A 20,535-nucleotide genomic window follows, 5' to 3' on the forward strand; every position below is an offset into this window, starting at 1 on the left:
ATAAACAACCCCGATAAATATTTAAATATGATATAAAAATAAACATACATGTTATACATTTATGATATATCAAATATATGTTTATTTATCAGTATATTTTTTTAATATTTTTTTTTCATAAAAAAAAGTAAATGCATTTTTTTCTTATCTTTAAATTTTATCAATAGCAACTTATTTGAGTAAAAAAAAACGTTACAATATATTTATTTTTTTAATACTTATTTTTTTTTATTTAAAAAAAATTATTACAAATAAAAAAATCAGACAAAAAATAAATAAATAAATAAAAAAAATTAAACTTTCTCAAGTGATTTTGCACTTCCCATTTTTTTATAAATTTTTTTATCAATAAAAATGATTGAATGACCACGACATCCGTTCGTCATCATTTCGATTTTTTTTATAAAATATTAACTTTAATTTAATTGCTCTCATTAACTCTTTTTACGATGGGAACAACAACTTTGACGTCATTTATTTTTTTCTTTATCTCAAAAACGTGCCTTATTTTTGAAATTTCAATCAAAATTCTCGTTAAAAGCCGAGTTTAGAGCAAAGAATACCAATAATGTTGATTTTTGCATGTATATGAAGGTTAAGTATAAAATATGGCAAGGAAAAAGGAAAGATAGATAATAATATGAAATTAACGAAGATACAATCAAATATTTGAAAGCAAACTAATTTATGCTTTACACGCATCATTTGAATATTATGCTTGAGCGTTTTTTTTTTGTATTTTTTTTTGTTTTGTTTGTTGTTGTTAGAAGAATATGAAGAAAAATAAAAAAAGAATTGGTAAATTATAACAGATAATAAAAAATATATTTTAAGGAAAAAAAAAATAAATTAAACGAAACTAATCCGATCGATTTTAGAATTTTATTTTAATTTAATGAATTTAATTGTTAAAGACCACACGAAATAAATTTTAATTACAGAATTTAAACGAGTTTCGTTACATTAATCTCGACTTGTCACATTAATTAAATTATTCCAGCAAGATTCTCGATGATTCATGCAGCGAATAATTAATTCAGTTACTGAACCTCATTGATTATTATACGAGAATTGTTCAAAGACAGGTAAATAAAATTTTTGATTTATCGTTTTAATAACAATTGCTGCCCACATATTTTAATTTGTTTTATCATCAAGATTTTTTTTATTTATTTATTTTTTTTAACAAGTGATTCACTGTTACAGGTGATTTTTTGCGCAAAAAAATAAATAAAAAAAAATAATTATTTGACGTGAGAAAAAAATTTTCCGTATTTAATTTCATCCCCTTTTACACACTTACGCCTCAAAGTCTCAGACAATTAATTCCTTTTTTACAACTTTGAACAATAAAAATCTTTTTTTTTCTCGTTACATGTAAAATTGTAAGTAAAACGAGTCCGTTAAATGCTGCTGCATAACAAAGGAAAAGACCACATATGCAAAATATACAATTTTTTTTTGCATGCATGCAAGTTTTTATTCTGCGTTGGCTTCTTTGTATGTGTGAACTGAACAAGAAAATTGGTTTGTCCTTGATATTCCGATGCCTTTTAATGCATGCATAAAATATAATATAAACATACATTTTTGCATGGAAATGTATTAAATAAAATAAAAATAGGAGTACGGTTGTAATGAAAGAGAATGGACTCGACTAACACGTCTTTAAAAAAAAAATAATAAAAAAAACCCTTTAAGAATTTTTATAATTATTACAAAGATGATTTTTTTTATTAAAAAATAAAATAAAAAAAATTAATAATAAATAAAGAATTACGAGAAAAGGGGTAATTTTTGCATATTAATGCAATTTCTTGCTCGTCTTCTTTATTTTTTACAAAGAAATGCAGAAAAATAATTAAAATGCATTTGTTGCATGTAAAACCGGATAAAATATAGAAGAAACGGAAATGCATGGAGCGACTAAAAATGGACAAGCGCATCATTACAATTAAAAAAAATTCAAATGGATGTAAAAGTAATAATTTTTATTACATAATAAAAATATAAAAAAAAATATTTCGAGCCAATTGAAAGTTGTTTGGTTAACCGACATGACGTTTCGTTCGTTCGCTGTTAATTTAATGCGGTGATTGATTGTAATAATATTCTATATTCTAATTTTTTTTTCATTTTCACATTTGCATTTGCAAATGATTTTTTCCTATTATTCGTATTGAATGCAAAAATACCACAATATTGAAACAAATAAAAAAAATATATACGAGGTTCGGATCAGCTTTAATTGCATTTTTTTTTGTTCTATTAGAATAATAGAATAAACTTGATTTTGGTTTAGCAAATATACCGTAAAGTTTATTTAATGGGTTTTGTTTCAAGGTTTTTTCGCGGGTCGGTTGATAAAATTTTCAATTTGAATAAAAGTTTCAATGTCAGGGCCCAATGCACATTTTTAAATATTTTTTTGAAAAATTTCAATTTTTAATTTATTATTTTAATTTTTAAATTTTTAAGAAATTATGATAAATTGTTATTTTATTGAATATTATAGAAAATTAATAAAAATATTAATTTTGAATTCAAATTTTTGAAAAATTTTTTTAATAAATTTTAGAACTGTGCACTGGGCTAAAAATGAAATTATAAAATTTTAATAAACTAAAATTAATTTTTAAATTAAATTAAATTTTCGAGCAAAGGAATGAAAAAATTAGCCCAATACACAATTCAGAAATATTTTAAAAAATATTTAAAAAAAAATTTAAAATGTGCATTGGGATAAAACTTTAATTTCTCTTAATAGAAAATAAGACTAATTTCAGGATTTATCTAAATTATTTAAATTATTTTTAGATAAAAATTAGTTAAAGTTAAGTTCAATTTGAAGATTTTAAAAAATTTTTTGAAAAAAATTTCAAATCAAATAATCCCAATTTAAAAATTTGTGAATCGCCATCTTGCTAATTCAAAAAATTTCACATCAACTTATGAATACTTATCAAAACATTAGCGAAAAACTTTTGTAATAACATGTCACACTCCCGAAAAAGCCAAAACTACTTAAAAACTTGTTAAACAACCAAAATTATGACAACTGCACGTTAACAGCAACTGCATTGAAAATGACATTAAATGACAGAATCAACTTCTACAACAAATTAGAATGCAAATTTGCCTTCTGTTCTATTCTATTACAAGCGAAAAAAAATCGTTTATGAATTATTCCTCATTATTTAAAAAGGTAACTGAACAGTTACTTTTGTCCAATTCCATTCAAGTCAAATGCTTTTTCTGAGTCACTGCGAAAAATTATCATTCCATGACCTTTCACACTACAATGCAAATTGACAATGTCTGTTAATTTCAGAAAATTATTTCCAAGTACAAAGAAATTCCTTGTTTCACACTACTAACTCATTTAATGCACTTTACTTTGCAATTAGCTCCATTAACTTTACACACAAACACGAGTGCATCATCGTCGTTGTCACACTTGTACAGAAATAATTATTAACGACGTTCGAGTACGACGAAAAAAAAACAGTAAATTTTTTCTGTAACATGACCAACCCCAACATATGACCATAATATGCATTCAAGTGTAAATTTTTCGGGAATATATATACAAGTAATAATAATAAATAAATTTACATACGTTTCGTACTTGCCGGCAAACGAGAAAAAAATTATATAATCGCAAAATTGTACGAATTTCATAAGTTTATTGCCATTTTGGTCGTCGTCGTCGTGGCAATGAAAAGTAATAAAAAAAAATAAAATAAAAATGTGCAGCATAATTGCAAACACATGGCGGGAGCGTTTGTTTGTTACTCGATGACACATCCGCACATTTTGTTTTATTTTTTTATTGTTTGTCTTTGGCGAACGCATGTGGAAAGTAATATCATTAATGTTTCATGTCAAAAGAGCATTAAATTGTGTGTCACTCCCTGAAAATACAAAATAAAAAAAATGCATGAAGAATTCTAACCTACCCCAACAAGTATTGTTTTATCTGTGTGTGTCAGTTGAAGTGAAGTGCAGTCGACAATTTTTTTTTCATATAGAAGCGCTTCTTCGTGTTGATGCATATTTTTAGCGCACGACGACAATGAAATCGTGAATTTTGGGTGTGTTTCATGGCGTTACATTGAAAAAAATTTAAAGGTAAAGTTGACAATTGCATTTAAATGCAAGTTTAATATGAAAAAAAATTAAAGGACTTTAGCTGACATAATTTTTATTTAAAAAAAAAATCAAAAATTATGACCAAAATAAATTTCTTTAATAAAATTTTAAGTTTATTTTTAAAAATAATAAAATTTTTAAAAATAATAAAATTAAAATTTAACATTTTAAAAAAAAATTTTTTTTTTATTTAAAAAAAAATAATTATTTAAAAATTAAATTTTTTATTTAATTTATTTTTTTTTTTTAAATTAAAATTATTTATTGTTTTTTATTTAAATTATTTTAAAAAAATAATTAAATTTTCAATCTAAAAAATTTTTTTAATTAAATTCAATTTTTTATAAAATTTAAAATTTTAAAATAGAAAAAAAAATCGATGAAAAAAAAATATTAAATTTAATTATTTTTGAGTCAAAAAAAAAAAATAAAAAAAAATTTACATTATTTTCATAATTAATCTTTTTTTTTAATTTTTCAAAAATAAATTTAAATTAATTTAAAAAATAAAAAATTTCGTTTTAAAAAATTATTATTTTAAGAAATAAATATTAAATAATTTTTAAAAATGTAAACAAGACTTAAAATATTTGAAAAAATTAATTTAAAAATTATTATTTTAGTAAAAAAAATTTCTCTTAAATTTTTGTATGAAAAAATGAATTGAAAACATGCAAAAAAACCTTCAATTTTTTTTCTATGAGCTTTCAAACGTAAAACGCTTCATCTGCGTTTCTCGTGAATGCCTTTGCTGATTAGTTGTGTTTGCTCATGTCTGCACATCCAATCATCATCAAACAAAGCAGATGAACGCACACACAAAACTAGAATGAAACGCACTGAAGCTTCACAACAATCAACAACGCTGTTCCTGCTAAAATGCTTAAAAATTGTTCACTTTTTGCTGACGCATTTCATGCAAGCCAAATGAAAACAGATGTTTTCATCCCACAGTCCCTTCGAAATCGATATTTTCCTGCGATTTCCCTTGATAGTTGTTAGGTACTTGCAACATTAATAATTCACGGCGTGTAATTTTATAAAAGCGGCAGTAAATGTAAAAAAAATGTAAAGTAACTCTCTTCATATTGATTGATTCGAAACTTTTTCCATTATTGATGGACTTGGCGATAATAATAAAACTGAAGGTCAGTAAAAGTCGTTGACATGGAGCTGTTGTTACTGAGGAGATAACAGAAACTTCTTCGCAATTTCATGATAATTTTTTTTCTGCTCCATTGTCCTCGGGCGAAGCCTAAGAAGAAGTCAAAGAAAGAAAACCGAGTCGCGTCAAGACAAAACAAAAATAAAACAAGAGCAATTACTGAGTATTTCTTGTTGTGTCACGCTCCGCCAGAATAACACAATTATCCATCAGATGTCAATTACATAAACATTACAGTAATTTTATCTTTCTCTCTGTTTCTCGTTCGAATACGCGCGGCGGTTATGCATTATCCTGCGGAGGAACGTTACTTTTTGCGCGAAATGATAATTTCGTTCTAGTCTGCGATTGATTGCTCAATGATTATTATCTATCTGCGAGATGATCGAGATCTGCGTTATGGGGACTTGTTTTTGTGTATTACGAAGACAGAATTATTTATTCATTATTATTATTTTACTACAACAGAACCGCATAACATTTGTCTTCGAGAAAATGGAAATTTACTTGAGATGAGGAATGGGTTGAAAGAGACGAAAATTAGATCTGTTGAGATCTTAAGATCAGAAGATCTAAAAACTGATCTTATAAGATCTTTTAAAATTTTTCTTTTGATCTCCTGATCTAACGAGATCCAAAAAATTATTTGAAAAGATCGTACAAAATATTTTTTAGATCTTTTAAAATTTGAATTTTGAACTTCAGATCTCAAAGGATCTAAATTTTTCGTTAAATCTTAAAAAATTAAAAGAAAAAATTAAAGAGATCGTACAAAATTTTTGTTTAGATCTGCTCAGATCTATATTTTGATCTTCTGAGATTTGGATTTCAAACAGTAGATCTGAATAGATCTATTAAAAAATCTTGTACGATCTCTATAAATTCTTCTTTTTAAGATCTTCTGAGATCTGATGATTATTTTCAAATTTCAGAAGATCTAAAAACAGATCCCCTTCTCAAAAGATAAGGCTCACACTATACCAAATTTAAAGAGATCGTAAAATATTCTTTAAGATCTTCTGAAATCTTTTTAAATATTTTTTTAGATCTCATGAAGCTCAAATCCCATAAGATCTAAAAAAGATCTGAAAAGAACTCAGAAGATCTAAAAATGCATCTCTTTCAACTCGGCTCTCACCTATTCTCCATTACTTTTATAGTATGCCTGAGTAATTGATAATAATATTCGCGAATGTGAATGCTGTAATAATAATATGGGTCTACCGCAGAACGGATCACTCGTTCGAACAATGGCAACTAACGATTGTTGTTCTGTTCTATTCTCGCACATCGCGCTGTAATATTTAATTTTAAACTGCATATTCTTGCTGCCTGCCGGCATGAAGTAGAACAAGAACATTCTGTCTCTACAGCTTCGACGACGACTTGTTGTTACAATTACCCAGTAATTGTTGTTTGTTACAATCCCGCATAAAACTCGATACCAGCACATAAGTATCTTACTCAACGACACCCATTGATTTACATTTACTTTACTTCATTTTTTAACTTAACTCAATTTGTGAGCATTTTCTTGCTCTTTTTTTTTTGTTCGGTAAATAAAGTACCACAAGAGAAATATACACGGGAATTTGCAGACAGAATTGTATTTCTTACATCGCACGAATTGGATAAAAAAAACTATAATTAGTTTCGATAGAAAAATGGGTGCAGTGTAAATGTGCTTTGTTTCAACTTGACTTTGGTCGTTTATATGCGGTTGCGATAATTGTGCTGCTGATGCAGTATTGTTTTTGTCGAGAGGTCTTGATCGAGAGACGTGACTTTGACCATGAAATTGGGTCAAGTTTAGGTTGTTAGATGTCAAAATGTGCTGCAAGTCATTAATTAAACACGATTTTTGAGCTATATTGAATAAATTTTTGAAGAAAAATCAATTTGATGGTTCTTAAAAATTGAAAAATATGAAAATCCGTAAAAAATACGTAATTTTTATTTTTAAAACCTTTTTAATGATTCTTAATCTTAAAATTGATCGAAAATTACGGAAAACTTCTTCGGATGTCTTTCTGATGGTTCTTAAGCTTGAAAATTGAAAAATAAAAATCCGTAATTTTTATTTTAAAAGCCCATGTGATGATTTTTAAGCTTGAAATTGATCAAAAATTACGGAAAACTTTTTTGGATGTCTTTCTGAAGGTTGTTAAGCTTGACAATTAAAAATTAAAAAATCCAGTAATTTTTATTTTGAAAGCTAATTTGATAAAATTTTAAGAAATTCTTTTTTTTTTGTTTTTTTTTTTTTTGAATTATTTATCAAAATTATTCTGAGGGTTTAAAAACTCATTATTTTATTCAACAAAAAAATTTTTTTTTCGCAAATTAAACAAATTATGTTCATTTTAGTCCTTATTCAACCACAAATGATCCAAAATCGCATGTTTTTAATCAAACATTGTTCAATTTTTTTTGTGTTTGATCATTCAAACGCTCCATTGTGTTCCGCCCATTATTATGTCATAATTTCCTAAAATTCTTTCTTTTTCCGTGTTTTGTTTCACCGAAAAGAATTATTGCCGCTCGCCTTACCTCTTCGCGCGATTAGCTAAGCATCTCAAGGCCAACCTCATAAATTCTTGTTTCTCTCTTCCATTTCATTTTCTACCTAAATTCACTGCACTTGACTTTTTTTTCGGATTATTTACAAAAATCATCTTTTGTGAAGAACAACCTTCGCCACACAAAAAAACAACACCGAAATCGCATTTTTGCAAATTTTTTTTTTGCAACAACATGTGTAGTTCTTGTTTTTTCTCTCGTCTTCTTCGCTTGTTTATATAATTTTCATTTCACACGCAGTTCCGACGAAGACGACGACGACGAGTCGCTCGGTAGTTATGTGTGGCAATGAGCTTTGACTGTCTTACTAATAAATTCATTTACTTTTCACTTCTATTTTTCAATGTTCTTGTTTTAATTTATGGTAATAAATTTTGTTTTAAAAGAAATTTATTTTTTTTTTCGTCGTTCTCGCGTTCTTGTTTTCAAACTTCTAGGAAATTGTTTGCGAAAATTTTGTTTATTTTTACATTTTTTTTATGTAAGAAAAAAAAAACATGAAAAATTGCTACAAATTTTTGCAGCAAACAAAAATGCAGAATGAAATCCATAATGCACTTAATCAAGCCGCAGCACCTCATTTATTTTGATTTTTAATCACAACTGCGGATCGTCGTCGTGTGGGTTGTTGCCGTGACATTTGTCAACTTCCCGTTGAATTAATTTGAGCTTGGCGAAAAAAAAAGTTTTAATTCGCATGCAAAAAGCGAGACGCCATCCAGAGTGCTGTTTATTTACCAAACAGCAGGACATTGATTATAATCTGCTTTTTTACTTTTTTTTTATTTGGAGTGGTGAAAATTGCGCACAGCTTCTCGTTTATTATTATCATGATATAATTAATAAAATGACTTTTAAAAATGTTTTGGCTCATTTTTTTGCAGAAAGAGAAATAAAAAAAATTAAGAATGAAATTTGGTACTTACCTAATTTGCCATTCGGGCTGTAAGGATCGTAGCTGCCTGTTGACATGGGCGACGAATACCCATTTGACATTGTTGCGTATGTGTGACTTTGTGATCCGGGCGATGGGCTTAACGGTAGAGCGTTACCCGGAACGCTTCCCGGACTTGGGGAGGAGAGCCAATCCTCGTTGCTGAAAATTTTAAATTATTTTTATAGAAAATGTTTATTTTTTATAAGATTTTTAAACCTAACTTCAAAATATTGAAAGCTGAGAATTTTATTTTAAGAGCTAACTTCAATAAGTCGAAAGCTGAGAGTCAGATTTGAAGAACTAACTTCAAGAAATCAAAAACTGAGAATAAATGTGAAGAGCTGACTTCAAGAAATTGAAAACTGAGAATCAAATTTGAAGAAATAACTTCAAGAAATCAAAAACTGAGAATAAATTTGAAGAGCTTACTTCATGAAATTAAAAACTGAGAATAAAATTTCAAGAGGTAACTTCAAGAAATCGAAATGAAAAATTTTTTTTCCTTTGACATAGTTTTGTTTTGAAAACTAAATCAAGAGCAAAAAAAACTGTCAAAACTGTGTCAAAGCAATTTTTGTCAAATCTTGCTCCAAATGGATAAAAATTTGTCAGAGGGCTCTAATTTATCATTTTTAATCATTTTATAACTCAAAACTGCCAAAAAATTGAAACTGAAAAAATTTTTTTCCTTTGACATAGTTTTGTTTTGAAAACTAAATCAAGAGAAAAACTAAATCAAAAACTGTGTCAAAGCTGTTTTTTGTCAAATCTTGCTCCAAATGGATAAAAATTTGTCAGAGGGCTCTAATTTATCATTTTTAATCATTTTATAACTCAAAACTGCCAAAAAATTTAAACTGAAAAAAAATTTTTCCTTTGACATAGTTTTGTTTTAAAAACTAAATCAAGAGCAAAAAAACTGTGTCAAAAACTGTGTCAAAAACTGTGTCAAAGCAATTTTTGTCAAATCTTGCTCCAAATGGATAAAAATTTGTCAGAGGGCTCTAATTTATCATTTTTAATCATTTTATAACTCAAAACTGCCAAAAAATTTAAACTGAAAAAAAATTTTTCCTTTGACATAGTTTTGTTTTAAAAACTAAATCAAGAAGCAAAAAAACTGTGTCAAAAACTGTGTCAAAGCAATTTTTGTCAAATCTTACTCCAAACGGATAAAAATTTGTCAGAGGGCTCTAATTTATCATTTTTAATCTTTTTATAACTCAAAACTGCCAAAAAATTTAAACTGAAAAAAAATTTTTTGAAAAGCAATTTTTGTCAAATCTTGCTTCAAATGGATAAAAATTTGTCAGAGGGCTCTAATTTATCATTTTTAATCATTTTATAACTCAAAACTGCCAAAAAATTTAAACTGAAAAAAAATTTTTCCTTTGACATAGTTTTGTTTTAAAAACTAAATCAAGAGCAAAAAAACTGTGTCAAAAACTGTGTCAAAAACTGTCAAAAATTTTTTTGTCTGAAAAAAAAAACTCCAAAAAAAAATTTTTCCTTTGACATAGTTTTGTTTTAAAAACTAAATCAAGAGCAAAAAAACTGTGTCAAAAACTGTGTCAAAGCAATTTTTGTCAAATCTTGCTCCAAATGGATAAAAATTTGTCAGAGGGCTCTAATTTATCATTTTTAATCATTTTATAACTCAAAACTGCCAAAAAATTGAAACTGAAAAAAAATTTTTCCTTTGACATAGTTTTGTTTTAAAAACTAAATCAAGAGCAAAAAAACTGTGTCAAAAACTGTGTCAAAGCAATTTTTGTCAAATCTTGCTCCAAATGGATAAAAATTTGTCAGAGGGCTCTAATTTATCATTTTTAATCATTTTATAACTCAAAACTGCCAAAAAATTGAAACTGAAAAAAAATTTTTCCTTTGACATAGTTTTGTTTTAAAAACTAAATCAAGAGCAAAAAAACTGTGTCAAAAACTGTGTCAAAGCAATTTTTGTCAAATCTTGCTCCAAATGGATAAAAATTTGTCAGAGGGCTCTAATTTATCATTTTTAATCATTTTATAACTCAAAACTGCCAAAAAATTTAAACTGAAAAAAAATTTTTCCTTTGACATAGTTTTGTTTTAAAAACTAAATCAAGAGCAAAAAAACTGTGTCAAAAACTGTGTCAAAGCAATTTTTGTCAAACTCCAAATGGATAAAAATTTGTCAGACAGCTCTAATTTATCATTTTTAATCTTTTTATAACTCAAAACTGCCAAAAAATTTAAACTGAAAAAAAATTTTTCCTTTGACATAGTTTTGTTTTAAAAACTAAATCAAGAGCAAAAAAACTGTGTCAAAAACTGTGTCAAAGCAATTTTTGTCAAATCTTGCTCCAAACGGATAAAAATTTGTCAGAGGGCTCTAATTTATCATTTTTAATCATTTTATAACTCAAAACTGCCAAAAAATTGAAACTGAAAAAAAATTTTTCCTTTGACATAGTTTTGTTTTAAAAACTAAATCAAGAGCAAAAAAACTGTGTCAAAAACTGTGTCAAAGCAATTTTTGTCAAATCTTGCTCCAAATGGATAAAAATTTGTCAGAGGGCTCTAATTTATCATTTTTAATCTTTTTATAACTCAAAACTGCCAAAAAATTGAAACTGAAAAAAAATTTTTCCTTTGACATAGTTTTGTTTTAAAAACTAAATGGATAAAAATTTGGTCAGAGGGCTCTAATTTATCATTTTTAATCATTTTATATAACTCAAAACTGCCAAAAAATTGAAACTGAAAAAATTTTTTTCCTTTGACATAGTTTTGTTTTGAAAACTGCCAAAAAATTGAAACTGAAAAAAAAATTTTCCTTTGACATAGTTTTGAAAAACTAAATCAAGAGCAAAAAAATCAAAAACTGTGTCAAAGCTGTTTTTTGTCAAATCTTGCTCCAAATGGATAAAAATTTGTCAGAGGGCTCTAATTTATCATTTTTAATCTTTTTATAACTCAAAACTGCCAAAAAATTGAAACTGAAAAAAAATTTTTCCTTTGACATAGTTTTGTTTTAAAAACTAAATCAAGAGCAAAAAAATTAAATCAAAAATTGTGTCAAGTTAAAGAAATTGAAAGCTGAGAATCAGATTTGAAGAGCTAACTTCGAGAAATCGAAAACTGAGAATCGAATTCAAAGAGCTAACTTCTAAAATCCAAAAACTGACAAAATCTAAATACTTACCCTTCAATTCGCGGTCTCTTTCCAGCATAAATAACATGCCCATTTTGTTGCCCGATCGGCGTACTTGTTGACGCCATATCCTGCATCGGCTCAACTTTAACCGTCGTTACCATAAATTCGTTCGCATTACGCTGCATATTGCCGATGCCACTGCCATTGCTGGGATTTATCATATCCAGCTGATTCTTGATAACCGCTGTTAAGGCTCTGTTGTTATCCGTCGGCACATTTTGCACTTGATGAACTGTTGTTGTGGTTGTCGAGGCGTTTGGATTACTTACGTTTAATCGATACATTTTAACTTTTTATTTTTCTTCGTTATTTTTTTTTCACTGGTTAATATTATTTGAAATTTTTTATAGTTTTTTTTTATTTTTATTATTTTTCTTTTATTTGCCACAACACTCTAGATTGGGAATTGTCACAAATGTGTCATCCATTGTTATTTTGTGGGTTCATGTCAATAGTTTTTGTTTTCTATAATTCTCTGGAATGCGCCTATTCTGCTTTTTATTTCAAGATACAACAAAATAACACCTGAAAATGAAAATAAAAGCAAAATTTAATTACATTTTTCGGTAAAGGTCACACGTATACAGCGAAAAGTTCTCATATGATCGTACGTTCGTTGTAAAATGCGTCACTCTTTGTCCCAATTTTACATCACAAGCGCGCTGATCACTTTCATTTAAATCAATTTTAGCCATGACCTATGCTATGCACTCTCGGGCACGACAGAAAAAACGCAACATAAAATTTCTCGTGCACCAAAACGAGAGAGCGAGAACGAATGAGCGCAGCACCGAGACAACATGCATACATAACGACGACAAACAAAAAAAATATTAGCATATAATAGCGTGCAATGTTCGGCCTTTACCTCGTTTCATTTCATTCACTCTCTTCGGGCCTCCCTGTGTGCATTTCATCGACTTTCGCCTCGCACCCGCACCATGCACTCTTTACTCGCATGTACTTGCGCCTTATATACTTTTGCGTCGTGTCGCTCTATCTCTATTTATGTGCACACGAGGCGTCGTCGTCGTTTTCGTCATTTATGCAGTTTATTTTGAGTTTCAATGTGACTCGACTTTATGCTTAAATGTTTCATTCATGCAACGAACGAATTGTGTTAACCAGGCGTTTGCGTGGAAATTTCGAGAGAAAAATACGTATGGCATGGTTTCAGAGTAAGAAACGTGACATGCACGAGAAATCATCAATTTAGGGTAAAGCTATAAAGTAAAAGATTAGAAAATGTTTGAATTAGCGAAAAAGCGATTCTCAAATTTTCAACAGTAATTTTTTGAATTGACATTTATAAATGTTCATTAATAGTAACATTTTTAATTTTGTTAAAAATTTAACATAAAAATTAATAATTATCATAAAAACTGCTTTTTTGCTTAAAATTTGATATTTTTCATCATTCATAGCAATTTTTTAATTTAAATATTAAAAAAATTGATTTATAACGGTTAATTTTTAAATTGACATTTCAAATTTTTAATTTTGATAATTTTTTTATTTTAATTATTGTTTTTAAATTGTTAGAATTGTATGCAAATTTCAACTTTATTTGGTTTTAAAATAATTTAAAAATTTTTAGTAAATTTTCTATTAAAATTTTTGATTCAAATTGACATTTTCAATTAATAAAAAATTAAAAATTAATTTTAAATTAATAAAACAAATTAAAATTAAATATTAATCAATAAAAAAAATAAAATTAAATTTTTAATAAAAAAAATTAAAATTAATAAAAAAAATAAAATTTAATTTTTAATTAATAAAAAAAAATAAAAATAAATTTTTAATTGATAAAAAATAAATAATAAAAAATTGAAAAATAATTTTTAAATAATAAAAAAAGTAAAAAATTTTTTTAAATATTAAACAATTTTTTTCTAAAATTTTAACAAAAAATTGAATATCAAATTTTAACGGTCATTTTTTGAACTGACATTTACAAATTTTTTTATAAAAAAATGTCAAAACATAAAAAATTATGAATTTTTTTTAGTTTTCAATATTTTTTTAGTAACTTTTAACAATTTTTCATTAAAAATTTCCAAAATATCAAATAAAACAAAATATCAAAAACTTTTCGTAATAACTCAATCCAAACTTTTTTCATTGTTTCAACTTTTAAGATACACAAAAAGTTCCCTCTCGTCGAATCTCTGATAAAAAATAAACAAGCAGCACGTTTCACAGAACTACTTTTCTGTTTTTCTCAAACAAATTCCAGTGATTCAAAAAGTTTCGAGCGAGCATCTTGTACACATGCACTTGATCCGATAATCGCTCATTTATATTCCAATTGATCACGTTTGAGCATTTTTTCTTGCTTCGAAGAAAAAAACTTGCCTTGCACTCGAACTTGCATCAAGACGCCTCGACTTTGCTCGTTTTGTTCGTCGATGACGATGATGACACATTCAGTTCACTTTTTTCGCGTCTGTGTTTGTGTGTGATGCAATTTATTTGTTATTTAAACAACTTAGAGCGGTGAATTTGCACAATGTTGCAATTTAATTGCGAAAAATTTTCCGTTCGGCGTGTCTCTGTGGTAGAAATTCTGTACGCGACGCACACTATATTGATTATTTTGTGTTTGTTATTTTGTTAATAGTTGCTTCCTTTTTATTTATTGTAACATACACACGATTTTTGCACTTTTTTCAGCAGTGCCCATGTCATGTTTTGCACAGAAAAACGAGGAAAGAAGAGAAATTAATACACGGGCGTAACAACATCACGACGACGACAACAAACTAGAAAATGCATCATCAGTGCACAATGTATACTGAAATGCGGTAGGCACAATCACATAAACACAAGCTCGGAAAAAAGTCTAGTTTGTTATTTTAATCCGTAGCGTCGCGTTTCGTGTGTATTTGTGTCGATGCATTCAGGAGACAGAAGAGACACAAGAGCGTAGTTTGACTCAGTTTTTTGATCATTATTATTATTATACAATAATTCGCTCCGTACGAAAGTGTTATAAAGAGACGCTCTTGTTGCCGGGCTGTCTCATCTACAGTCATGCGCATCAAGGCCAATTCTATTCCGTGCAGCATTATGCAGCGCGCTTGCAATCGCACTTTTGAGGGAAAATCGTCCATAGTCTGCAACTGCAATAATTCTATGTACTTCGGGTAAGTGTTTCATCGGCAATGCACTTGATACATTGTGGCATGGCATTGTTATTGTGTGTCTTTGCACATAGATCTATCTATATTTTATATCAAATGCAAGCAGAAATATAGCGTGGTTGCATAGATAATTTAAGACTGAATGGATTAGGATGGTCAAAAAAAGTTAATTTGATGATTTTTTAATGATTTTAAAAGAAAATTGAATTTTAACGGAAAAATTTTTTGAATTGACATTTACAAATTTTTTTTTTAATAAATATTTTTTATAAATTTTTTTAAAATATAAATTATTTACTTTTAAATTTAATTCGAATTTTTATAAATTTTTAATTTTAATTAATTAATTTTTAATTAAAAAAATTATTTTTAAAAATTTAATTAAAAAATTAATTTTTTATTTTAATTTAAAAATTTATTTATTTTATAAAAATTTAATTATTTTTTAATAATTTTTAAAAATTTTTACATTTAAAAAAAATTTAATTATTTTTTTAATTTTAATAAATCAAATTGAATTTTAATTTAATTAAAAAATTTTGGAAATTTTCACATTTCAAAAAAATTAATTTAAAAAAATTAAAATAATATTTAAAATTTTATTTTAATTTTAATTTTGAAATTTTATTTTTAACTGTAAAAATAAATTTTTTTTATGAAAAAAAAATTTTTTTCGAAATAAATATTATATTTTTCTAATTATTATTATTTTATTAAATTTTTTAAAAATCACTTAAAATAATTTAAATTTAATTTTTAAAAATTTAAAATATTAAAAAATTCATTTTTAAAATTTTAATTAAAATAAAAATTAATTTAAAATTAAAAATAAATAAATAAAAAAAATTAAAATGATTTTTTAATTTAAATTTTATATAAAAAAAAAATTAATAAAAAAAACTCGAATTGATTTTTCAAGCAAATTTTCTCTCAAGAAAAGGAAATAATTTCATTTAAAAATAAAAATTTGTCATCTGTCAATTCAAAAAATTTCCGTTAAAATTCCATTCGCATAATTTCTGCTCCAATTCCTTTCAACAAATGACTTTGATGAATTTTACCCTTCATCGCCATCCTTTCGCAAGATTACCATCAGGATTCTATTCATTCCTCTGCATCCACATTAATGACTCAGATTTCCTTGACTGCACGTTCGTCTCATTTAAAAAGTTAATTTAGAAACTTCGTGTGTGTCTGTCGTCTCCTTCTCGCAGTTAAGCCAGCATTAAATTACTGATAAAATTCCTTTTACACTGCACGAGAATTACAATCTTCATTAAAAGTGTTCCTTCTTTATCAATGTTCATCTCGACTCGAATTAACATCAATTTCATGCTAAAAATCAATGATGCAGAAGTTGCATGTCTGTCGCTTGTTCGCCTTATATACGGATGTGTCGTACCTTTTTTATGTATTTCACTCGCTGTATTATCTAACATAGAACGCCTTTCTCCAAACTCTCGTGCTGAGCAAAAAAAAAACTTTCTACTGCGATAATTTTGCATGTACGTGCGCATCTCTCGCCCCAACTCCTCACTCATTCACTCATCTCGTGCAAGCAACGAGTCACATGCAACATCATCATCGTCGTCATTGAAATACAAAAAAGTACAAAAATAAAGAAGAAAACTACGAAAGTATAAAAAAAACATGAATATTTTCTACTGTAACTGACCTAGTTCAAGGTTTTTTTTGTGTTATTATCATGCTCGTTGCGATTCGTGTGTACGGAGTGCGGTGCAACGAAGAAAATCATGAAAGTCCATTCAGATAAATTACACCATGTATTAATAATAGTAATAATAATGGGAATTGCATGTTCTGGCAAATAAACGGCAGCAGCAACAACGCAGCTTATTACTTACTGACGACGACGTGATATGGCAGTGGTAAAAGTAATGTGAGGGAAAATTAGTTTTGTAATGATTCGTTTCATAATATTGGGAATTTTTTCGTTCAGAAGAATTTTCTCGTTTTTAATGGAGCTGAAAATTATTAAAGTTTTATATTTGAAATTGGATTTTTTTTCTTTAAATAATTTATTAATTATAAAATAATTTTTAAAAATTATAAAAAAATTAAATTATTATTTTTTTCATAAAAACTATTTAATAATTAATTTAAAAAAATAATTTTTAATTATTTCTTTAAAATTTATTTAGAAATTATATTTTTTAAAGAACCGAAAACTAAATTAAATTAAAAGAAATTTTAATATTTTCATAAATTTTAACTTTTTTATAAATAAATTTTTATTTATTTTTTTTAAATAAATTTTTAATTATTTTATTTAAATAAAAATTAAATGAAATTTTAAAAATCTTAAACAATAATAATTAATTTTTTTGTAATTCAATGAAAAAAAAAATTAAATAAATTTCTTTAATTTATTTAAATAATAAAATTAATTAATATTTTTTAAGATTTTGAACATTTCATTAAATTTTCATTTAAATAAAAATAATTAAAAAAAAATATTTATAAAAAAAAATAATTTTATGAATTAATATTTTATCATGAATAATAAATTATATTTATTTTTTTTTTAATTCAAATTAATTATTTTAATTTAAAACTAAAGTTTAAAAAAAATTGTTTCTTATAATTTTGACATTTTTTGTTAAAACATTTCCTTTTTATTTCAAAATTAATTCAAAATAATCGAATTTTATAAAAAATTGTGACACCTGTCATCATTCAAAATTATTCGATATGAGCTTAGAACCCTTATAACCAGCTACTGAAGCGAAAAACGACATAAATTAGAGTGATAAAGAAGTCATTTATCTTGCTAATCCTCTTAGTCTCCATTATAACACGAACAAAATGTTATAACTTTCCTCTTTTTTTTCCATTCTCTCCCATAGCAACTCTCAACAATGCAAAAAAAGACAAACAAAAGCATGGCTAGACATCGCATTTAATTTATTTTAATGAAGTCATTATGAATGACCAGGCGTTTGCATTGATTTAATATCCATTAGCGACGGAAATGTAGCCCGCCCTTGTCTCGACTCGACTTTAAAATCCGTAAATAATAATAAAGAAATGTCTCTTATTATTTTTTTTAAACAACGAATAATAAAGTCCTCCATCTATTTATTTATCCACAAGAACTTTCTTGTTATCGCTGACTGCCTGTTGCAGTGTCCATTTCAACGACGACGACGACAAAACTAAAATAATAATAATAGTCGTAAATCTTTGAATTGCAGTCGTATCATCATCCACGAAAAAAAGAAGAAAAAATGAAGGAGAATGGATGCGATAAAGCACAAAAAATACACTAAGACGACGACAGTGAGCAACATCGACGAGTAAAAAAGCACATAAAATCCTTTCCATTTAACGTAAATCGTATATGCTTGCAATAAATTATTGAGTTAAGAGATTTATTGGAATGTTGTTTGTTGTGTGTGCCCAAGTTTGTTTTTATTTTTTTAAAAAAATAATGTCGTTGTTGTAAAAAAATAATTTTATACAGTTTGTACGAGCCAGTGAAAAGAAGGAGGGAAGATATTAAAAAATTATAAGACAAAAACAACGAGAGATAATCATAAAGTCGCATTTTTAGTTTTATTTATTTTTTACACACAGCGAGATATATTCATATCAGTGCTCAGAAGTTAAGAATGGAGATAGTAAAGCCGATGATTTTTAAATAAAATTAAGGGATTTGAGCGTATTTTTAATTTTATTTGAATTTTTCAATTTTTTTTAAATTTAAATTTTCCCGCCAAAAATGTGATCTTAAAATTCAGGGTTGTCTATAATTTTTTTTTCAATTATTTTTTTTTATTTTTGCAATTTTTACTTAAAAAGTACAAATTTGTTCAAATTTTTCTTAAAATAGTAAATTTTAGATAAAAAAATCTTAAATTGAAAAATATGTTGATCTTAACTGATCTTTTGATTTTAATGTCAACCCTGAATGTCAAAATTTGATTTTGCCGCCATATTGATTTTTTCGCATTTTTAATAGAAATTTAATTTATTAATATTTTATTTATGTAATGTTTTTAATTTTTTGAGCATAAGGTGAGTTTACTGACAGACACTTTGAAAAATTTATTTTTTTTTTGCTCTACATAAAATGCTCTAAAACGCTAAAATTAATGTCATTCTCGATCTCTGTAAAAATATAAAATTTACTGTTTTCGATAACAACTAAAAAAGCTTTTAAATCGTTTTGTTCTCTTGTTTTTTCAAATGAAAGAAAAAAAATTAACACAAAAAACATTCCTGATCAAAATAAATAATAAGATCATCTTACGTCATCATCAGTCAACTTAAAATTCAATTGCAACTTGCTCCGATGAAAAGACCGTTGACTCTTATTTCACAACAACAAAAAAAAAAGTTTAAAGATCCCACGAATGGATTAGGGTCAAACACCTGCTATTAGTCACTCACGTCGATTAATTCTTCCCTTCCCTTGTATTTTTTTTTTCTTTTTCTTCTAGTCGACTTGTTTGATAATTTCTATTATCCCGTAGTTGATTTTTTTTCTATTAATAGGATAAAATCGAGGACAATGCCGTGTGTGTTTCCTTTTGTTCTCATTCCTCATCGTCGTCGTCGTATATCGTAGAAGGTTTCTCGATCGGAGAATTTTTATACCTGCGATCGATCCTTTTTTATGTTATCTTTTTGACATTCCTTGAAGGGTCTTTGATCTCTAACATCATAGTTTATTTACCTTTTTCTATGTTTAGTTAGATAAATTTGGATTCAAAATGTGTGAGATCCTTTATTTTATTTATTACATTTTTTTTGTGTTCTCGAAAGTAATAAGAATGAAATATGTTTCATTTAATTTTTTTTAACCCGAGACCCGGGTAAAAAGTTTTCTTAAAGACGGTAAAATAAATAAAATATGATCAATCTTCATTAGTTGGATTAAAATACTTATTTAAAAAATTAATGTTGAATTATTCAATTAATTAGAAAGAATTTTTTACAATGTAAATTTTTACATAAAATTGCATAAAAAAAATTATAAAATATTTTAAATGAAATTTATTTGAATTTATAAAGAAAATTAATAAAAAATTTAAATCGAATATTTTTTTATCTTAATCTGTTCAAAAAATTATTTAATTAATTAAAAATTAAAATTTAATTAAAAATCTTTTAATTATTTTTTTTAAATCAAAATGAATTAATAAATAAATTAATAAAATTAAATTAATAAGATTAAATAAAATAAAAAAAGATAAATGAAAATAAATAATAAATAAATGATACCTATATGAAAATAATTTTATTTAAATAAAATTTAAAAAAAAAATAATTAAATTTAAAAAAAATCTTGTTGTTTAATTGATAATAATTGTTTTAATTAATTTACATTTAA

At 26.2% G+C, this 20,535-nt stretch overlaps 1 protein-coding gene across 3 annotated transcripts in view; it reads right to left on the bottom strand.

The window, feature by feature from the left end:
• The window catches only part of LOC134834920 (ecdysone receptor), a 113,279-nt gene that overhangs the window by 39,258 nt on the left and 53,486 nt on the right, over nucleotides 1–20,535 (bottom strand). For 2 of the 3 annotated variants that reach the window (XM_063849847.1, XM_063849999.1), the window contains 2 exons: nucleotides 12,022–12,558; nucleotides 8,824–8,993 (listed from right to left, as the gene is read on the bottom strand). In XM_063849847.1, the coding sequence (XP_063705917.1) occupies nucleotides 8,824–8,993; nucleotides 12,022–12,317 (466 nt within the window). In that variant the 5' untranslated portion in view covers nucleotides 12,318–12,558. Of the gene's footprint in view, nucleotides 1–8,823; nucleotides 8,994–12,021; nucleotides 12,559–14,391; nucleotides 14,643–20,535 lie in introns of those variants that run through there. The other variant, XM_063849922.1, reaches the window with a different exon arrangement.

This window comes from Culicoides brevitarsis, chromosome 1, assembly GCF_036172545.1.
Source record: "Culicoides brevitarsis isolate CSIRO-B50_1 chromosome 1, AGI_CSIRO_Cbre_v1, whole genome shotgun sequence".
Classification (NCBI taxonomy): Eukaryota; Metazoa; Arthropoda; class Insecta; order Diptera; family Ceratopogonidae; genus Culicoides; species Culicoides brevitarsis.